Source organism: Propithecus coquereli, unplaced genomic scaffold (assembly GCF_000956105.1).
Source record: "Propithecus coquereli isolate 6110/MARCELLA unplaced genomic scaffold, Pcoq_1.0 Scaffold640, whole genome shotgun sequence".
NCBI classification, from domain to species: Eukaryota; Metazoa; Chordata; class Mammalia; order Primates; family Indriidae; genus Propithecus; species Propithecus coquereli.
Window position 1 is genome coordinate 246,831 of NW_012152397.1, and position 14,724 is coordinate 261,554.

At 53.7% G+C, this 14,724-nt stretch overlaps 1 protein-coding gene across 3 annotated transcripts; it reads left to right on the forward strand.

The window, feature by feature from the left end:
• Window positions 1–1,188: 1,188 nt before the first annotated feature.
• PLD2 (phospholipase D2) lies at window positions 1,189–13,397 on the forward strand. Of its 3 annotated transcripts, XM_012659937.1 has the most exons (25): window positions 1,189–1,526; window positions 1,727–1,833; window positions 1,944–2,074; window positions 2,166–2,308; window positions 2,691–2,796; window positions 2,889–2,954; window positions 3,094–3,152; window positions 3,293–3,385; window positions 3,477–3,629; window positions 4,083–4,232; window positions 6,923–7,006; window positions 7,150–7,228; window positions 8,009–8,119; window positions 8,301–8,471; window positions 8,831–8,957; window positions 9,148–9,266; window positions 9,357–9,470; window positions 9,601–9,705; window positions 9,913–10,001; window positions 10,110–10,223; window positions 10,387–10,436; window positions 10,720–10,854; window positions 11,078–11,231; window positions 12,238–12,352; window positions 12,613–13,397. In XM_012659937.1, exons 2-25 carry the CDS (start codon window positions 1,728–1,730, stop codon window positions 12,835–12,837), a joined length of 2,799 nt encoding a protein of 932 aa, XP_012515391.1. In that variant the 5' UTR covers window positions 1,189–1,526; window position 1,727; the 3' UTR covers window positions 12,838–13,397. The 3 variants fall into 3 exon arrangements, with proteins under 3 accessions (XP_012515391.1, XP_012515393.1, XP_012515392.1); XM_012659939.1 differs by lacking the exon at window positions 8,301–8,471; XM_012659938.1 differs by lacking the exon at window positions 1,189–1,526 and having other exon boundaries at window positions 1,770–1,833; window positions 1,951–2,074.
• The last annotated feature ends 1,327 nt before the right edge of the window (window positions 13,398–14,724 follow it).

The following is a 14,724-nucleotide window of genomic DNA, read 5'->3' on the forward strand; positions in this document are numbered from 1 at the left end:
ACACTTGAACACTTTCTAAAAGAAGATATACCAATGGCCAATTAGCACATGAAACACGGTCAACATTAATTTCCAGAGAAATGCAAATAAAATGGCAATGATGTACCAATAACACCTATTAGAATGGCCAACACTAAGATTGACAATATCAAACCTTGGCCATGCTGTGGAATAACTGGAACTACCATACATTGATTTTGGAACTGTACAATGGAACAATCATTTTGAAAAACGGTTTGGCAGTTTCTTTCTTATAAGTTAAACATACACTTACATGACCCAGCAGCTCCACCCTTAGCTATTTACTCAAGAGAAATGAACTCATATATCCATGGCAAGAGTTATACGGGAATGTTTATAGGAGCTTTACTCACAATAGACAAAACTAAAGAGAAAGAAATCTGCTTTTTTAAAAAAGATCGAAATATCTTGTCTTTTAGTAACTGGAATAATTTCGTTTCCTCCTGGACTGTAAATTCCAGGAGAGCAGGTTCCGTGACTCTCTTATTAACTACATATGCTCAGTGTCTGACACGGAATAAGTGCACAGTAAACGTTTGGTGAATGAATGAAAGAATGCAAGCCTTCACACATTAATGAATCTGTAGTCATCATCCTTCGGGCCTTTTATTCCCTCATTCCTTGCTCGAACAAACGCTATCTGGGCTAGGCCCGATGTGCTTTGTGGTCGCCCCGGGAAGCGGGCATCGGCAGGTCCGGGCTGCGGAGGCGCGTCTCCCTCCAGGGCCGAGGCAGCTGGGCGACCGGTGCGGCCCGGGGCCGGCGCCCCAGCGGAGGAATGTGCCCAGCGCCAAGCGCAGACGAGGCGGCGGAAAGGCACGCTTGGACAGACCGCGCGGGACTGACGGACGGACAGACAGACGGCGGACCCGCCGGCCAGAGGCACTGAGCGGGCCGCGAGCCCCCCGGGGCAGAGGGTGCCGGGGGCCGAGGGCTGCGGGCGGGACGCCGGGGCGGGCCGCGGGCGGCGGGGGCGGGACAGGACAGACGAGAATCCCGCGGAGGTGAGGCCGGGGCCGTCCCGCCCCCGAGGGCAGGCCCTGAGCCCCGGCCGCGCCCCGCCCGGGCCCGCTGGGGTGTGGGCTCGGGCTGCGCTCCGCTCTACTCCCTTTGCTCTGGAGCCCGCGCGGGCTCCGGCTCCTGCTGCAGGGGTGAGGGGACCGGGAAAGGGCCCCGCGGAGGTCCCGGGCCCGGAAATCGGGCGGGGACGGGAACCGGCTTGGGCTGCGAGGCCTCCTGACTCAGCCGCACGCTCAGATTTCGGGTTTCTCTCCCGGGCCGGGAGCGCGTAACTTCCTCATTCCAGCCTGGACCCCCGCTCCCATCCCGCCTGGCCGGGCTCGAGCCCCGGCAGCCCCGCCCCCTCTCGACCACCCCACCCTTGCCCCCTCAGCCGGCTTCTGCGCTGCCCCAGCTCGGGGCCATCCCGGCCTGGCTTGGTGTTCCCCCGGGCTCTGCTTACGGGCCAGGGGCCAGGACTGAGGGACTTTGGATGAAGTACTGAGGTAAGGGATGGAGGTTAGAGGGGGGTCAGCGGGGCGTTGCAGATGGGTGGGGCTGCAATCAGAGAGAGGTTAGGAGTCAGTGGGAGTGAGGCCGGAGGGGAGGATGAGGACCTGTGAGAGATGGAGGACTTGTGGGGGTTAGGATTGGGGGCAGGTTCTGCAGGACACATCACTTCCCTGGGGCTTCCGCATGTTCCTAGGATGGAGTCTCCTGAGAGTCTCTTCCCCTCCGGGGGTGACCTGGACTCCAGCCAGTTACAGATGGAGTCGGATGAGGTGGACACTCTGAAGGAGGGAGAGGACCCAGGTACACAGGGAGTACAGATGGCCCTCAGGGAGGGGAGGGAGGGGAGGGAGGGAATGGAGGGGATGGAGCCTCCTGGGCTCTCTACCCTCATGGGCTTTCTTTCCCCCCAGCTGACAGGATGCACCCCTTTCTGGCGATCTATGACCTTAAACCTGTGAAAGTGCGTCCCTTGGTGTTCGCCACCGGGGTCCCTGTCACAGCCCAGGTGGTGGGCACTGAAAGATACACCAGTGGATCCAAGGTGGCTGGCTGGAGGGGAAAGGGAGGGCTGGCCAGAGTGGGGGGCTGGGGCCCCACCAGGGGACATCAACTCAGTTCCCCACACCCCCCAGGTGGGAACCTGCACTCTGTATTCTGTCCGCTTGACTCATGGTGATTTTACCTGGACAACCAAGAAGAAGTTCCGTCATTTCCAGGAGCTGCATCGGGACCTCCTGAGACACAAAGTCTTGATGAGTCTGCTCCCTCTGGCTCGGTGAGGGGGACCAGACTGCTTCCTGTGAAGGGCAGGTGCCTCTCACCCTCCTTTCTGCCTGTCTCACCCCCAGCCACAACCTTCCTCCCCCACTTTCCTTCCGCCGACTCTGGCCACTGGGCCCCCTTCCCTTGACCCTGGTTACTAGGAGACTTTCCCTGCTCAGCTCTCCCTGTTCACGGTTCTGCGCCAAAATCTCAGCTGGGCTGGATGCCCAAAATGCCCTTGGCAGCCTCCCCCTTCTCTTGTCTCCATTTCCTAAGTAGGGGGCCTTCTTTCTGCCAGCCTCTAGGCCTCTTCCAAGACCACATCTCCAGTGCTTTGGGACCCAAAGTCCCAGTCTCCCAGCCCTTCCCTGACCCTCACCCAATCCTTTCTACAGCTTTGCCGTTGCCTATTCTCCCACTGGAGAGGCAGCCAGCAGGGAGATGCCTTCTCTGCCCCGAGCAGGTCCTGAGGGCTCCACCAGACATGCAGCCAGCAAACAGGTGCGAACAGACACCATGTCCTCTGGGAAGGCATTTGGTGTGAAATGGCTCTGGTCCCATCTGTGTCTCCCTGTCTCCCATCCCCACTTCAGAAATACCTGGAGAATTACCTCAACCGCCTCCTGACCATGTCTTTCTACCGCAACTACCATGCCATGGTAAGGTCCAGGGACTGGATGCCGGGGTCTTTGGAGGTGAAGTAGGATAGTCAGACCCTCGGGGGGCAGAGGGCTGGTTGGTAGGGGCTGAGGGGCTGAATGCCAGTTCTGTCCTCTGAGCTTTTGTCTTCCTCTGCAGACAGAGTTCCTGGAAGTCAGTCAGCTGTCCTTTATCCCAGACCTGGGCACCAAAGGACTGTGAGTGTCTGACACCCTTCACCCAGGTGTCTGTAGACATCACTCTAGATTTCTCCCTGCCTGAGAATGGGGCAAGCAGTGCAGGGTGGGCTGGGGCTCCAGAGTCCTCATCCAGCACCTTGTTTCGATTGTCCCCACAGGGAGGGGGTGATCCGGAAGCGCTCAGGTGGCCACCGCGTTCCTGGTCTGACCTGCTGTGGCCGAGACCAAGTCTGTTATCGCTGGTCCAAGAGGTGAGGCCTGGGACTGAGCATCTGGGCAGTGGGTGGGTGAGGAAGGAGATGGCAAGGGCAGGGAGGAACGCACGGAGCCCTTCTGCTCCAGGTGGCTGGTGGTGAAGGACTCCTTCCTGCTGTACATGTGCCTCGAGACTGGCACCATCTCATTTGTTCAGCTCTTTGACCCCGGCTTCGAGGTGCAGGTGGGGAAAAGAAGCACAGAGACACGGTATGGGGTGCGGATCGACACCTCCCACAGGTAAGGCCTCCCTGGGATGAGAGACACCTGGGGAGTGGAGAGCCAGCCCACAGCCCTGAGGGGAGTTGAATAGCAGAGACCACAGGAGAGAGGGAGGCTTTTCCACCCGCTAGGACCTGGGCATAGTTTTGAACCAGGGAGCTGGGCCAGCCAGCTGCTTGAGACTGCTCTTAGGTCTGGGCCCAGAGAAAGAGGGTTGGTAGAAGCCTGGGGGTGGAGCTCCCAATATAATAGAAAAGGAATTCCATTCTTTCATTTGTTCATTCCACAAACCTGAGTGACAATACTAGTTGCTGGGGATCTAATTGTAAATGAGGCAAAGATACATGCCCTGTCCCCATGGAGCTGTGGTTAGGGACTAAAGGAGGAAGTGGGAAAGAAGGGTGGAGTCTCTTGGCAAGGCCACAGCGTGGAGGGTGAGGATTAGTGGTCCTTCTCATTGCTCCTGTCCAGGTCCCTGATTCTCAAGTGCAGCAGCTACCGGCAGGCACGGTGGTGGGGCCAGGAGATCACTGAGCTGGCACAGGGCCCAGGCAGAGACTTCCTGCAGCTACACCGGCATGACAGCTATGCCCCGCCCCGGCCTGGGACCTTGGCCCGGTGGTGAGACACTGACATCCCTTCCGGGCTTGTCTGTGGCCTTCTTGACCCTTCGATATTCTCTGAGTCCTTTATCTTCTCTTTTATGTCCTCTGACCCTTTCTGATGTCAATGACCCCCCTTCTGTGACTTCTCTAATCTCCCTGATTCCCAATCTCTTTAACCATGTTGATCTCTCTGATTTCCCTCTGACCTTTCTGACCCCCAAATTCGGTAATCTCCTCTGACTTTTGACCTCTTATGAGGTCAAAGTCATTTACCCCCTTTACCACACTGACCCTCTGTTCTCTATGATCTCCTCAAATCTCTCCTTTATTCCTCATTTAATAAACATTTTCTGAGCAGGTACTATGTACTTAGAATAAGTGCTGGCAAAAGACACAGGCTCCTCTGGTTTAGGGAAGGGGGTGATCTCGTCATGAGACAATGTGGACTTGCCATAATGGTGACAGACACAGGGCAATGAGCACAGAGCGGGGGCAGCTACCCCAGTGTGAGGCTGTCAGGACAGGTGTCCAGGAGAAGGTAACCCAGAGGTTTGCCTTAGCAAGGTAAAGAAAATGGAGAACAGTCTAGGCAGAGAATATAGAAATAGCCTGGCGTGTTTGGGCACCAGCATGACTGATTGTTGTTGCAGAGTGAGGAGGAGCACTCACAGGAGGGTCTGGGAGTTGGCAGCACCCTGATTAGCGGGCTAAGCTGAGGGGGATGAACTTTATTATAGGCAGAGGGAGTCATGGAAGGAATTTTTTCTCAGAGGTGCTGTCGATACATATATTTTTAAACATAAGAAGTAATAATAGCTAATACTTATGTAGCATTTACTATGTGCCAGGAACAAAGTGCTTTACATGTATTAATCTATTGGCTCCTCATAACAGCTCTGTGGGGTAGGTACAGTAGTTATCTCCACTTTGCAGATGAGAAAATGGGCAAGGGGAGGTTTAGGAATTCGCCCAAGGTTATATACTTTGCATAACCTTGATGGGCGGAGTGGCTGACGCCTATAATCCCAGAGCTTTGGGAGGCCAAGGCAAGAGGATCTCTTGAGGTCAGGAGTCTGAGACCAGCTTGAGCAAGAGTGAGACCCCGTCTCTTCAAAAAAATAAAAAAAGCCAGCCATGGTGGTGTGTGGCTGTAGTCCCAGCTACTCGGGAGGCTGAGGCGGAAGATCATTTGAGCCCAGGAGTAGTAGGTTGCAGTGAGCTATGATTGAGCCACTGCACTCCAGCCTGGGCAACAGAGCTAGATCCTGTCTCTTAAAAAAAAAAAAAAAAAAACAACTATGCTCTTAACCACCATACTAATTTGTTAGTTATAAAAAATTCAGGCCAGGTGCGGTGGCTCACGCCTGTAATCCTAGCACTCTGGGAGGCCGAGGAGGGCGGATTGTTTGAGCTCAGGAGTTCAAAACCAGCCTGAGCAAGACCAAGACCCCGTCTCTACTGAAAATAGAAAGAAATTAATCGGACAACTAAAAATACATAGAAAAAATTAGCCGGGCATGGTGGCGCATGCCTGTAGTCCCAGCTACTCGGGAGGCTGAGGCAGAAGGATTGCTTGAGCCCAGGAGTTTGAGGTTGCTGTGAGCTAGGCTGACGCCATGGCACTCTAGGCCGGGCAACAAAAAAAAAAAAAAAATTCAAACAACAATACAGTAACACATTAAGTAGAAAATTAAAGTTCCCATTAATCACACAGCCCTGTACTCCCCTACTCCTTCCCTGCACCCCCTCCTGACAACTCCATTTCTCTTCACGAAAGCAAAGCTGGCAGTAGTTTGATATCTATCCTCCTAGAACCTAGGACTTAGATCTTTTCCTGCATATTTTCATATGCACATGCACATGTTACTTTTTGTTTTAATGTAAATGAGATCGCAGACCCTCTTCCATGCCTTTTTTTTCAGTTAATACATGTGTTAGAGATTAGACATTTAGGTTATTTCCCATTTTTCACTCTTACAATGCTGCAGTAAATACAATCTTTGCCTAAGCATTTTTTAGGGTGAATTCCTAGAAACAGAATTACTATGGACTCCCTCCCTTCCCCTCCCCTTCTACCAAAAAAGAAAAAGAAAAAAATTACCGTGAGTATTTAATGGTATTAAAGGGTATGTGCATTTAATATTTTGATAGACACTGTCAAATTGTCTTCTAAAAGGTCTAAATAACCAATATATATTCCCATGGCCTGTGAGAATACCTACTTCCCCATATGCTAATATTGAATGTTACCAATGATTTTAATTTTTAATGATCTGGTAGATTTTTAAAAAAATTTTATTTCATTTTAATTTCAGTGTCCTTGTTTACTAGCGAAATGGAACATCATTTCCCATGATTGACCATTTTAATTTCCTCTGTGAACTGTCAGTTCTTATTCTTTGCTCATTTTTCAGTTGGCTATGTCTTTTTCTTATTGATTTGTTGGTACTCCTTATATATGATGTATTAGTTCTCTCAATCTTTAGTCGATTTCTTTAGTTTATTGCGTCTTTTGTAATTTTTATTTTGATTTAGCTCATAATGGCTGTCCCCACTTTGATATATCCAATACCATCTGTCCTCTCTGATCATTTCTGATCTTTGACCCTGCTGTGACCTCTGACCCATGGCTGTCCTCCCGTCTTCACTCTCCAGAGCTTTCTGGCTTCTGGCTCCCCTGACCTGCTTGGCTTGGGCTCCCCCCAGGTTTGTGAATGGGGCAGGTTACTTTGCTGCTGTGGCAGATGCCATCCTGCAAGCGCGAGAGGAGATTTTCATCACAGACTGGTGGTGAGTGGGGAAAGGCCCAGGGAGGAAGGTACAGGACCTGGCCTGGGGCTGATCCGCAGATGGGTTGGAGGAGGGGGGAGAAGGGGAGGCGTGGCTGGTTGTCTGGGCGTAGCTTGCCTCTCATCCCACGCCCTGAATCCCAGGTTGAGTCCTGAGGTTTATCTGAAGCGTCCGGCCCACTCAGATGACTGGAGACTGGACATTATGCTCAAGAGGAAGGCGGTGAGGAGAGTGGTCAGGCTGCAGGGAGCTCCGGGTTTGCCTGTGGGTGGAGGTTGATTAGAAGGACTGCAGCGTGGGAGAAGGTAGGGAATCTGAGGTTTCAGGGGAGGGCGAGTGCCCATCCTGGCTTGGTGCCTGTCAGACATTACCTCCTCCCTCTCCCTCTTCCCTGAGGAGTACTGATACCTTCCTCTTCATGCTCCCCTCCGCCTGGCAGAGACTTCCCTCCCAGTACCCGGAACACTTTATTATGTTACCTGAGGGTGCACATGTCTGCTCTCTTACTGGACTAATTAATATCACTAGTTCCAGTCCAAGGCACAGTGCCTGCCAGGTAGCAAGCCTCTGGATGTTGATGGATGGGAGGAAGGATACATGGATGAAGGAGGGTGGGCGGCAAGTGGATGGATAGATGATAGAAAGGGAGATGGATGGGAGAATATGAGTTGGAAAAGTGGAGGGACAGGAGGGTGAGGGTAGCTGGATGGATGAATGATAGACAGTAGATGAGGGGAAGAGTAAATGGTTGGGAGATGGATGGAGAGATAATGCAGGGTAGGTGGCTAGGCGCGTGGGTGGATGAGTGGGCGAGCAGACAGATGACATTCAATCTAAGTTTGCTGCAATGCAGCAAAGCGAGGTGTATGTGGCAGAGCCTCTAGGATCTCCAGGCAGGGTGGAGGGACATACAGGAACCCTGAGCATGGGGAGAGGTTTGGGAGGGTAGAAAGGGGCTGCTCTGGGAGAGCCACTAGGATCTGATTCCTCACTCACCACCAGGAGGAGGGTGTCCGTGTGTCCGTACTGCTGTTTAAGGAAGTGGAATTAGCCTTGGGCATCAACAGTGGCTATAGCAAGAGAGCTCTGATGCTGCTGCACCCCAACATAAAGGTGACTCTCGGGCCTTGGAGACCCTTCCCGCACTAGAACCCTCCTCACCACACGTTCCCAGCCCCCAGCCCTCTCTCTCCTGGAAGGTCTCATCCTTCCATCTTCCTATTCTCCCTCCCAGTGCTTCTTCTGTCTTCCCGCACCTGAACTCCCCTCATGAACCTGTCCATACCTGCTCCAGGTGATGCGCCACCCAGACCAGGTGACACTGTGGGCCCATCATGAGAAGCTCCTGGTGGTAGACCAAGTAGTGGCCTTCCTGGGCGGGCTGGACCTTGCCTATGGCCGCTGGGATGACCTGCACTACCGACTGACTGACCTTGGGGACTCCTCCGAGTCAGCTGCCTCACAGGTAGCTCCCTGGAGGCCTTCCTGAGCGCCCCCAAACTCGGATAACCCAAATCCACACCCCTTCCAAGCTCCAGCCTTCCCCCTCCAATCATTGCAGGCACTGCCCACCTCAGAGTTCCTTGGCCTTTCTGGGACGGCAAGAACCCACTTAGAAAATGCTATAATCCAGTGCCATCTAAGGATATTGGATGTCCAAGGCAGCCAAAGGGGAGGGCTGGGGAATGAAACTCTCTCTGTCTCATTCTCACTGTCTCCATCTCTCTCACACTCTTTCAGTGCTCCTATCTTCTCTTTGGCCCTGGCTCTGGCTGGCCCCCATGACCTCCCCTTGCCCCTGGCTTGGGTATGTTCCCCCTACAGCCTCCCACCCTGTGTCCAGACTCTCTGGCCACCCCAGACCTCTCTCACAACCAATTCTTCTGGCTGGGCAAGGACTACAGCAATCTTATCACCAAGGACTGGGTGCAGCTGGACAGGCCTTTTGAAGGTGAGCCCCCCTCCTCCAAAGCCCCTGAGAGCTGGAAGCAGGGGCAGAAGTTGGGGCTGGGACTGAGGATGGGACGAGACGCGCCAAGGGTAGTGAAGCCTTGCCTCCAGCAGTCTCCTCCTCCTCCCTGCCCTAAGTATCCCCAGGAGACCAGCTCTGGCCACTCCCTTGACTGTCCTGCAACCCCCAGATTTCATTGACAGGGATACTACACCCCGGATGCCATGGCGGGATGTTGGGGTGATTGTCCATGGCCTGCCTGCCCGGGACCTCTCCCGGCACTTCATCCAGCGCTGGAACTTCACCAAGGTGCTCACCCCTCCAGTGGGGGCTAGAAGTAGGGAGGGAGGCCGGGTCAGCTTGCCACCTCCTGCTGACTCTTCCATCCCTCCACCTCAGACCACCAAGGCCAAGTATAAGACACCTATGTACCCCTACCTGCTGCCCAAGTCCACCAGCACAGCAAACCAACTCCCCTTCACGCTCCCAGGGGGACAGTGCACCACTGTGCAGGTGAGCCTCCCCACTCAGCCAGCGCCGTCCTTCCCTTCAGCCCAGCGCCCCAGCTTACTCTCCCTGATGTGCGAGTCCCCCAGACTCCTCTCCTGGGACTGGAACCACTTCATATTCACTGTCCCTCTAGGTCTTGCGGTCAGTGGACCGCTGGTCAGCAGGGACTTTGGAGAACTCCATCCTCAATGCCTACCTGCACACCATCAGAGACAGCCAGCACTTCCTCTACATTGAGGTCTGGCTGGGTGAGGGTAGGGGGAGAGAATGGACGGGGTGTCCCAGGAGAGAGGCCTGGGAAGTCATTGGGGCCATCATCGAGGGCTACTGTAGCTGGGCTGGAACAGGAGCAGATGCCTGGAGCCTGGGAGCAGGCACAGGGCTGGGAGCTGAGGGCAGGGCCTGGGGCCAGGCTGCTGATGTCTGTCTCTGGTCCCTGCTGTAGAATCAGTTCTTCATTAGCTGCTCAGATGGGCGGACGGTTCTCAACAAGGTGGGCGATGAGATTGTGGACAGAATCCTGAAGGCCCACAAGTAAGGTGGACTGTCCGGGAGGTGGGGGCTGTGAGCATGGCTCAAGCCCCACTAGCGGGGGTGGGGTTTGAGGGACCAGTCACACATCTGACTCCAGCCTCTCCCCAGACAGAGGCAGTGTTTCCGAGTCTACGTGCTTTTGCCTTTGCTCCCAGGCTTTGAGGGTGACATCTCCACAGGTGGTGGCAACTCCATCCAGGCCATTCTGCACTATACTTATAGGTACAGACCCCCAGCCAGACTCTGCCTCTCAATGTCCACCTCCCCATGCCCCTTCCTGACTCTGTCCTGATCGCTCCCTGCTGGACCTTTGAGAGCCATGTCTCTCCTGACCTCCCCATCCCTCCCTCAGCCTCTACCATCCTCACCCTTTTTTTTCTCTCAGGACCCTGTGCCGTGGGGAGTATTCAATCCTACACCGTCTCAAAGCAGCCAGTGAGTGCCAGGGACTGGAGGTTCAAGCCCTGGGCCCTGGGCCCCAGGGAGAGGGAGATTGGGGAGCTGTAGGCCTGGGAATGTGGGGAAGGAGGCTGTCATTCTTATGTGTCTCTGAGGCTATTCAGACACAGGTGGCCTTTCATTGCAGGGAGGATTATATAGACGAGACTCTAAGAAGGGCTCCTAAAGTGAGAAGAGAGGTGGGACAGGGCCCTATCGGCACACAGGGTGCACCTTGACCCTACTCCTCTCTCTCCTACCCCATCTATCTTGTGTGCAGTGGGGACCACGTGGCGGGACTATATTTCCATCTGCGGACTTCGCACTCACGGAGAGCTGGGCGGGCACCCGGTCTCAGAGCTCATCTACATCCACAGCAAGTTGCTTATTGCGGATGATCGGACAGTCATCATTGGTCAGAGCCAGATCTGGGCCCCTGGCAGTGAGAGGAGGGTGGAGAGGGACAGAGGGATGAGGAAGTGGGATGACAGGATGACAGGGACTGCAGGCTGAGTATCACGTGGGGGTGGAGGTGAAAGAAGGTGTTGCCCTCAGGCCAGCGCCCTGCTGAAGGTGATGGAGCATGGGGGTGGTTCCCCTGGGCCCAGACAAACATAGTGTGTCCCCCACGACCCCAGGTTCTGCAAATATCAATGACCGGAGCTTACTAGGGAAGCGGGACAGTGAGCTGGCTGTGCTGATTGAGGACACAGAGATGGAACCCTCCCTCATGGATGGGGCAGAGTATCAGGCGGGCAGGTTTGCCTCGAGTTTGCGGAAGCACTGCTTCAGGTAGAGCCTGGGCAGGGTGCCACAAGTGGGGGCAATTGGGGGGGGGTCTGCCTTTTGAGCCAGATGTGATGGCTGCATAGAAGTAGTACTGGATTCCCAAGAGGCAGACAGCCAGCTTAGGGTATGAGCAAAGCAGGAACACAAAAAAAATGAGAAAAAAATATTTAAAAAATAGTCTGGGGGCCAGGCACGGTGGCTCACGCCTGTAATCATAGCACTCTGGGACGCCAAGGCGGGTGGATCGTTTGAGCTCAGTTCGAGACCAGCCTGAGCAAGAGTGAGACCCCCGTCTCTACTAAAAATAGAAAGAAATTGGCCAAACAACTAAAAATAGAAAAAATTAGCTGGGCATGGTGGCACATGCCTGTAGTCCCAGCTGCCTGGGAGGCTGAGGCAGGAGGATCGCTTGAGCCCAGGAGTTTGAGGTTGCTGTGAGCTAGGCTGACACCATGGCACTCTAGCCCAGGCAAGAGAGTGAGACTCTGTCTCAAAAAAAAAAAAAAAAAAAAATAGTCCAGGGCCAGGTGCAGTGGGTCATGCCTATAATCCTAGCACTCTGGGAGGCTGAGGTGGAAGGATTGCTTGAGGTCAGGAGTTCGAGACCAGTCTGAGCAAGAGTGAGACACCATCTCTACTAAAAATAGAAAAAATTAGCCAGGTGTCATGGCACGTGCCTGTAGTCCCAGCTACTTGGGAGGCTGAGGTGGGAGGATAGCTGGAGCCCAGGGGTTTGAGATTGCAGTGAGCTATGATGATGCCACTGCACTCTACCCCGGGTGACAGAGCGAGATTCTGTCTCAAAAAAAAAAAAAAAAATTTAAAAATAATTTTTTTTTTAAAGCATCGAAGTAGAGACAAATCGAAGTCTGTTGGAGTCCTTTACACTTATTTTACTCTTTTATATTGCATTTATTTTGAATTACTTGAGTAGGGACAATGTAACTTCTGGTACTCAGGTTCGCTCAGGATCTTAACCTGGCCCTGCTGGGACCCCTTTCTCCCGCAGCGTGATTCTTGGGGCAGATGCCCGGCCAGAGCTGGATCTCCGAGACCCCGTCTGTGATGACTTCTTCCAGTTGTGGCAAGAGACAGCTGAGAGAAATGCCAATATCTATGAGCAGGTGCGACTTTGCGGGGATAGCCTGGGGAAATTTACAGATTATCCTGCTCAGTGTGGGCTGGAGCAAAGCCCCTCCACACGGTCATTCTCAGAAGGGGGATGAGAGTCTGGGGGGCATTTGCTGCCAAGGGATTCAGTGGCCCAGGGTCAGTGTGGAGGTGTTAGAGATGGCGTGGGGATGGGGGAGTCCAGCCCAGCTGGGCTCGACTTCTTGGGCGAGTCTCCCCAAGCCTTACTGGCTTCTATGCCCCCTGCCCACAGATCTTCCGCTGCCTGCCGTCCAATGCCACACGTTCCCTGCGGACACTCCGGGAGTATGTGGCTGTGGAGCCCCTGGCCACAGTCAGCCCTCCCCTGGCTCGGTCGGAGCTCACCCGCATCCAGGGCCATCTGGTACACTTCCCCCTCAAGTTCCTAGAGGATGAGTCTTTGCTGCCCCCACTGGGCAGTAAGGAGGGCATGATACCCCTAGAAGTGTGGACATAGCTGAGGCTCCAGATGGGGAGAGGTCACCAGCTGCTGGGCTCCACCAGATCTGGCTCCCTTACCTTAACCCTGAGGTCAGAGAGCAGTGCCCTTTGAGATCTGCGGAGACAGGCATCCTTGAAGGGGACTAGAGAAGTCACAGAAGACCTTTCCTTGAGAAGTAGCCAAAGAGGGCACTCCCACACCTGGGCCAGGGTGGCAGGAGAGAGTCCAAGAGAAGTTCATCCTCCCTGCTGCCCAGTTCAAACCACTACCACAGAGGAGAAGCACAACTCCTGCCAGGGTGACCAGGGTCAAGCCTCTTATTCCAGGAGGAGTGGACTCTGCCCTAGGCCTTCCCCATCTCCCCTTCCTCCTCCTGCCCCTGAACCCCCTCCCTGCTCCAGGGCCTCTCCTAGCCCAGTGCTGCCAAGGTGGAGGGAAAGACAAAGCCACTTTTGACTTCAGCCCCCACCAGAGGTGGGAAGGGGGGCACACTAACTCCCTGTACCAACCTGCTGACAGACACTAACTCTGTATCCGTTTGATAAGCATTTTGTAAATAAAAGTATAGAAAAGGTCCGTGCCTCTTCCTTGGAGGAACTGAGTGCTGGTCTCAGCCTCCCCTCCCTGCCTACACAGGGCACTAGTCCCCTTCACCTTATCTCCGCCCCACTCCTTTCTTCCTCCTGTTTCCATCTCTGTTCTACTTGTCTGTGGCTCTGGGAGCTGGGCCACCCGGCTCCTGAGAGAAGGTGTTCATACAGTGCTACCCGGGTAGAAGGAAGAGCAGGGCCAAACCAGGGCACCTGGACAAATGCCGAGCTAACCTTGGAGCTGCAGATGAGGGAGGTGTGCTGAGAAGGGCCTGGAGAGGCCACCTCTTCTTCAAATGACAGCCCTGGCGGAGGCTCCGGGAAGTCCCTTTGGGAGTGGTTAAGGGTATAGGCTTGAGGTTAGGGAAAACTAGGCCCAAATCCCAGACTTGTCAGTTAGAATCTAGGTGACCTTGTCAAGTCACATCACTTCTCTGGGCCTCGGTGGTCCCAGGGAAATGGGAATAATACTTGCATGACTGGCTTGCTGTAGAGACTCAGTCATTGACTCAAATGTTTATTGAGCATCTGCTACTTGCCAGGCTCAACATTGTGGCACTTATGTTCTGGAGTTTCAACTGTCCAGTACAGTAGCCACTAGCCACATTTGGGTGTTCCAATTTAAATAAATTAAAATGAGAATTAAAAGTTTAGTCCCTCATACCACATTTCAAGGGCTCAGGAGCCACTTGTTGCTAGTGGCTAGCATACTGGACAGTACAGCTGTAGAGCATTTCTATCACTGCACAGAGTTCTATTGGACAGCACTGGTCCAGAGGGAAGAGACAGAATAACTGACGTAGTCTATGAAAGAGCATAGCACAAGCACTGAATCGAGGATAGTTACCTTCCCGGAGGGGTACACAGAGAGAACTGCAACTTAGTTGGTAACTTTCATTTCTTAAGCTGAGTGGTTAAGTATATGGATTTACACATACACCCTCCCCCAGACACACAACTTTTCATAAGTCTGAAATGTTTCGCAATTTGAAAAAAGTTTAGCACAGGTCCTGACTCTTGCTCTTCACTCCCCCAGCCTCACTCCCCAAGTCTCAGAATTGACCACGGAAGCAGGAGAAACCAAGGGAGCAGAGGGAGGACTTTAGGAAGCACTCCTGGAAGCGGGGTGTGCTGGGTAGGTGAGGACGTGAAGAGAGGGAATGTTGTTGCCCTATCTTGTCCTCTCCTTTAAGTCCAGCCCTCAGTCCTCTCAAGAAGCCACTTCCATGCAAGAAATCCCCCTTCCACATATACCAAGTTTCTCCTCTCTCACAGTACTAATTTGTTAATTAGCCTCATTGTCAGCACTAAC

Coding starts and splice junctions, on each gene's coding strand:
- PLD2 (XM_012659937.1), top strand. CDS start 1,728: ATGGAGTCTCCTGAGAGTCTCTTCCCCTCCGGGGGTGACCTGGACTCC. Junction 1,834..1,943: donor GAAGGAGGGAGAGGACCCAG/GTACACAGGGAG, acceptor CTTTCCCCCCAG/CTGACAGGATGCACCCCTTT. Junction 10,002..10,109: donor AGAATCCTGAAGGCCCACAA/GTAAGGTGGACT, acceptor GCCTCTCCCCAG/ACAGAGGCAGTGTTTCCGAG.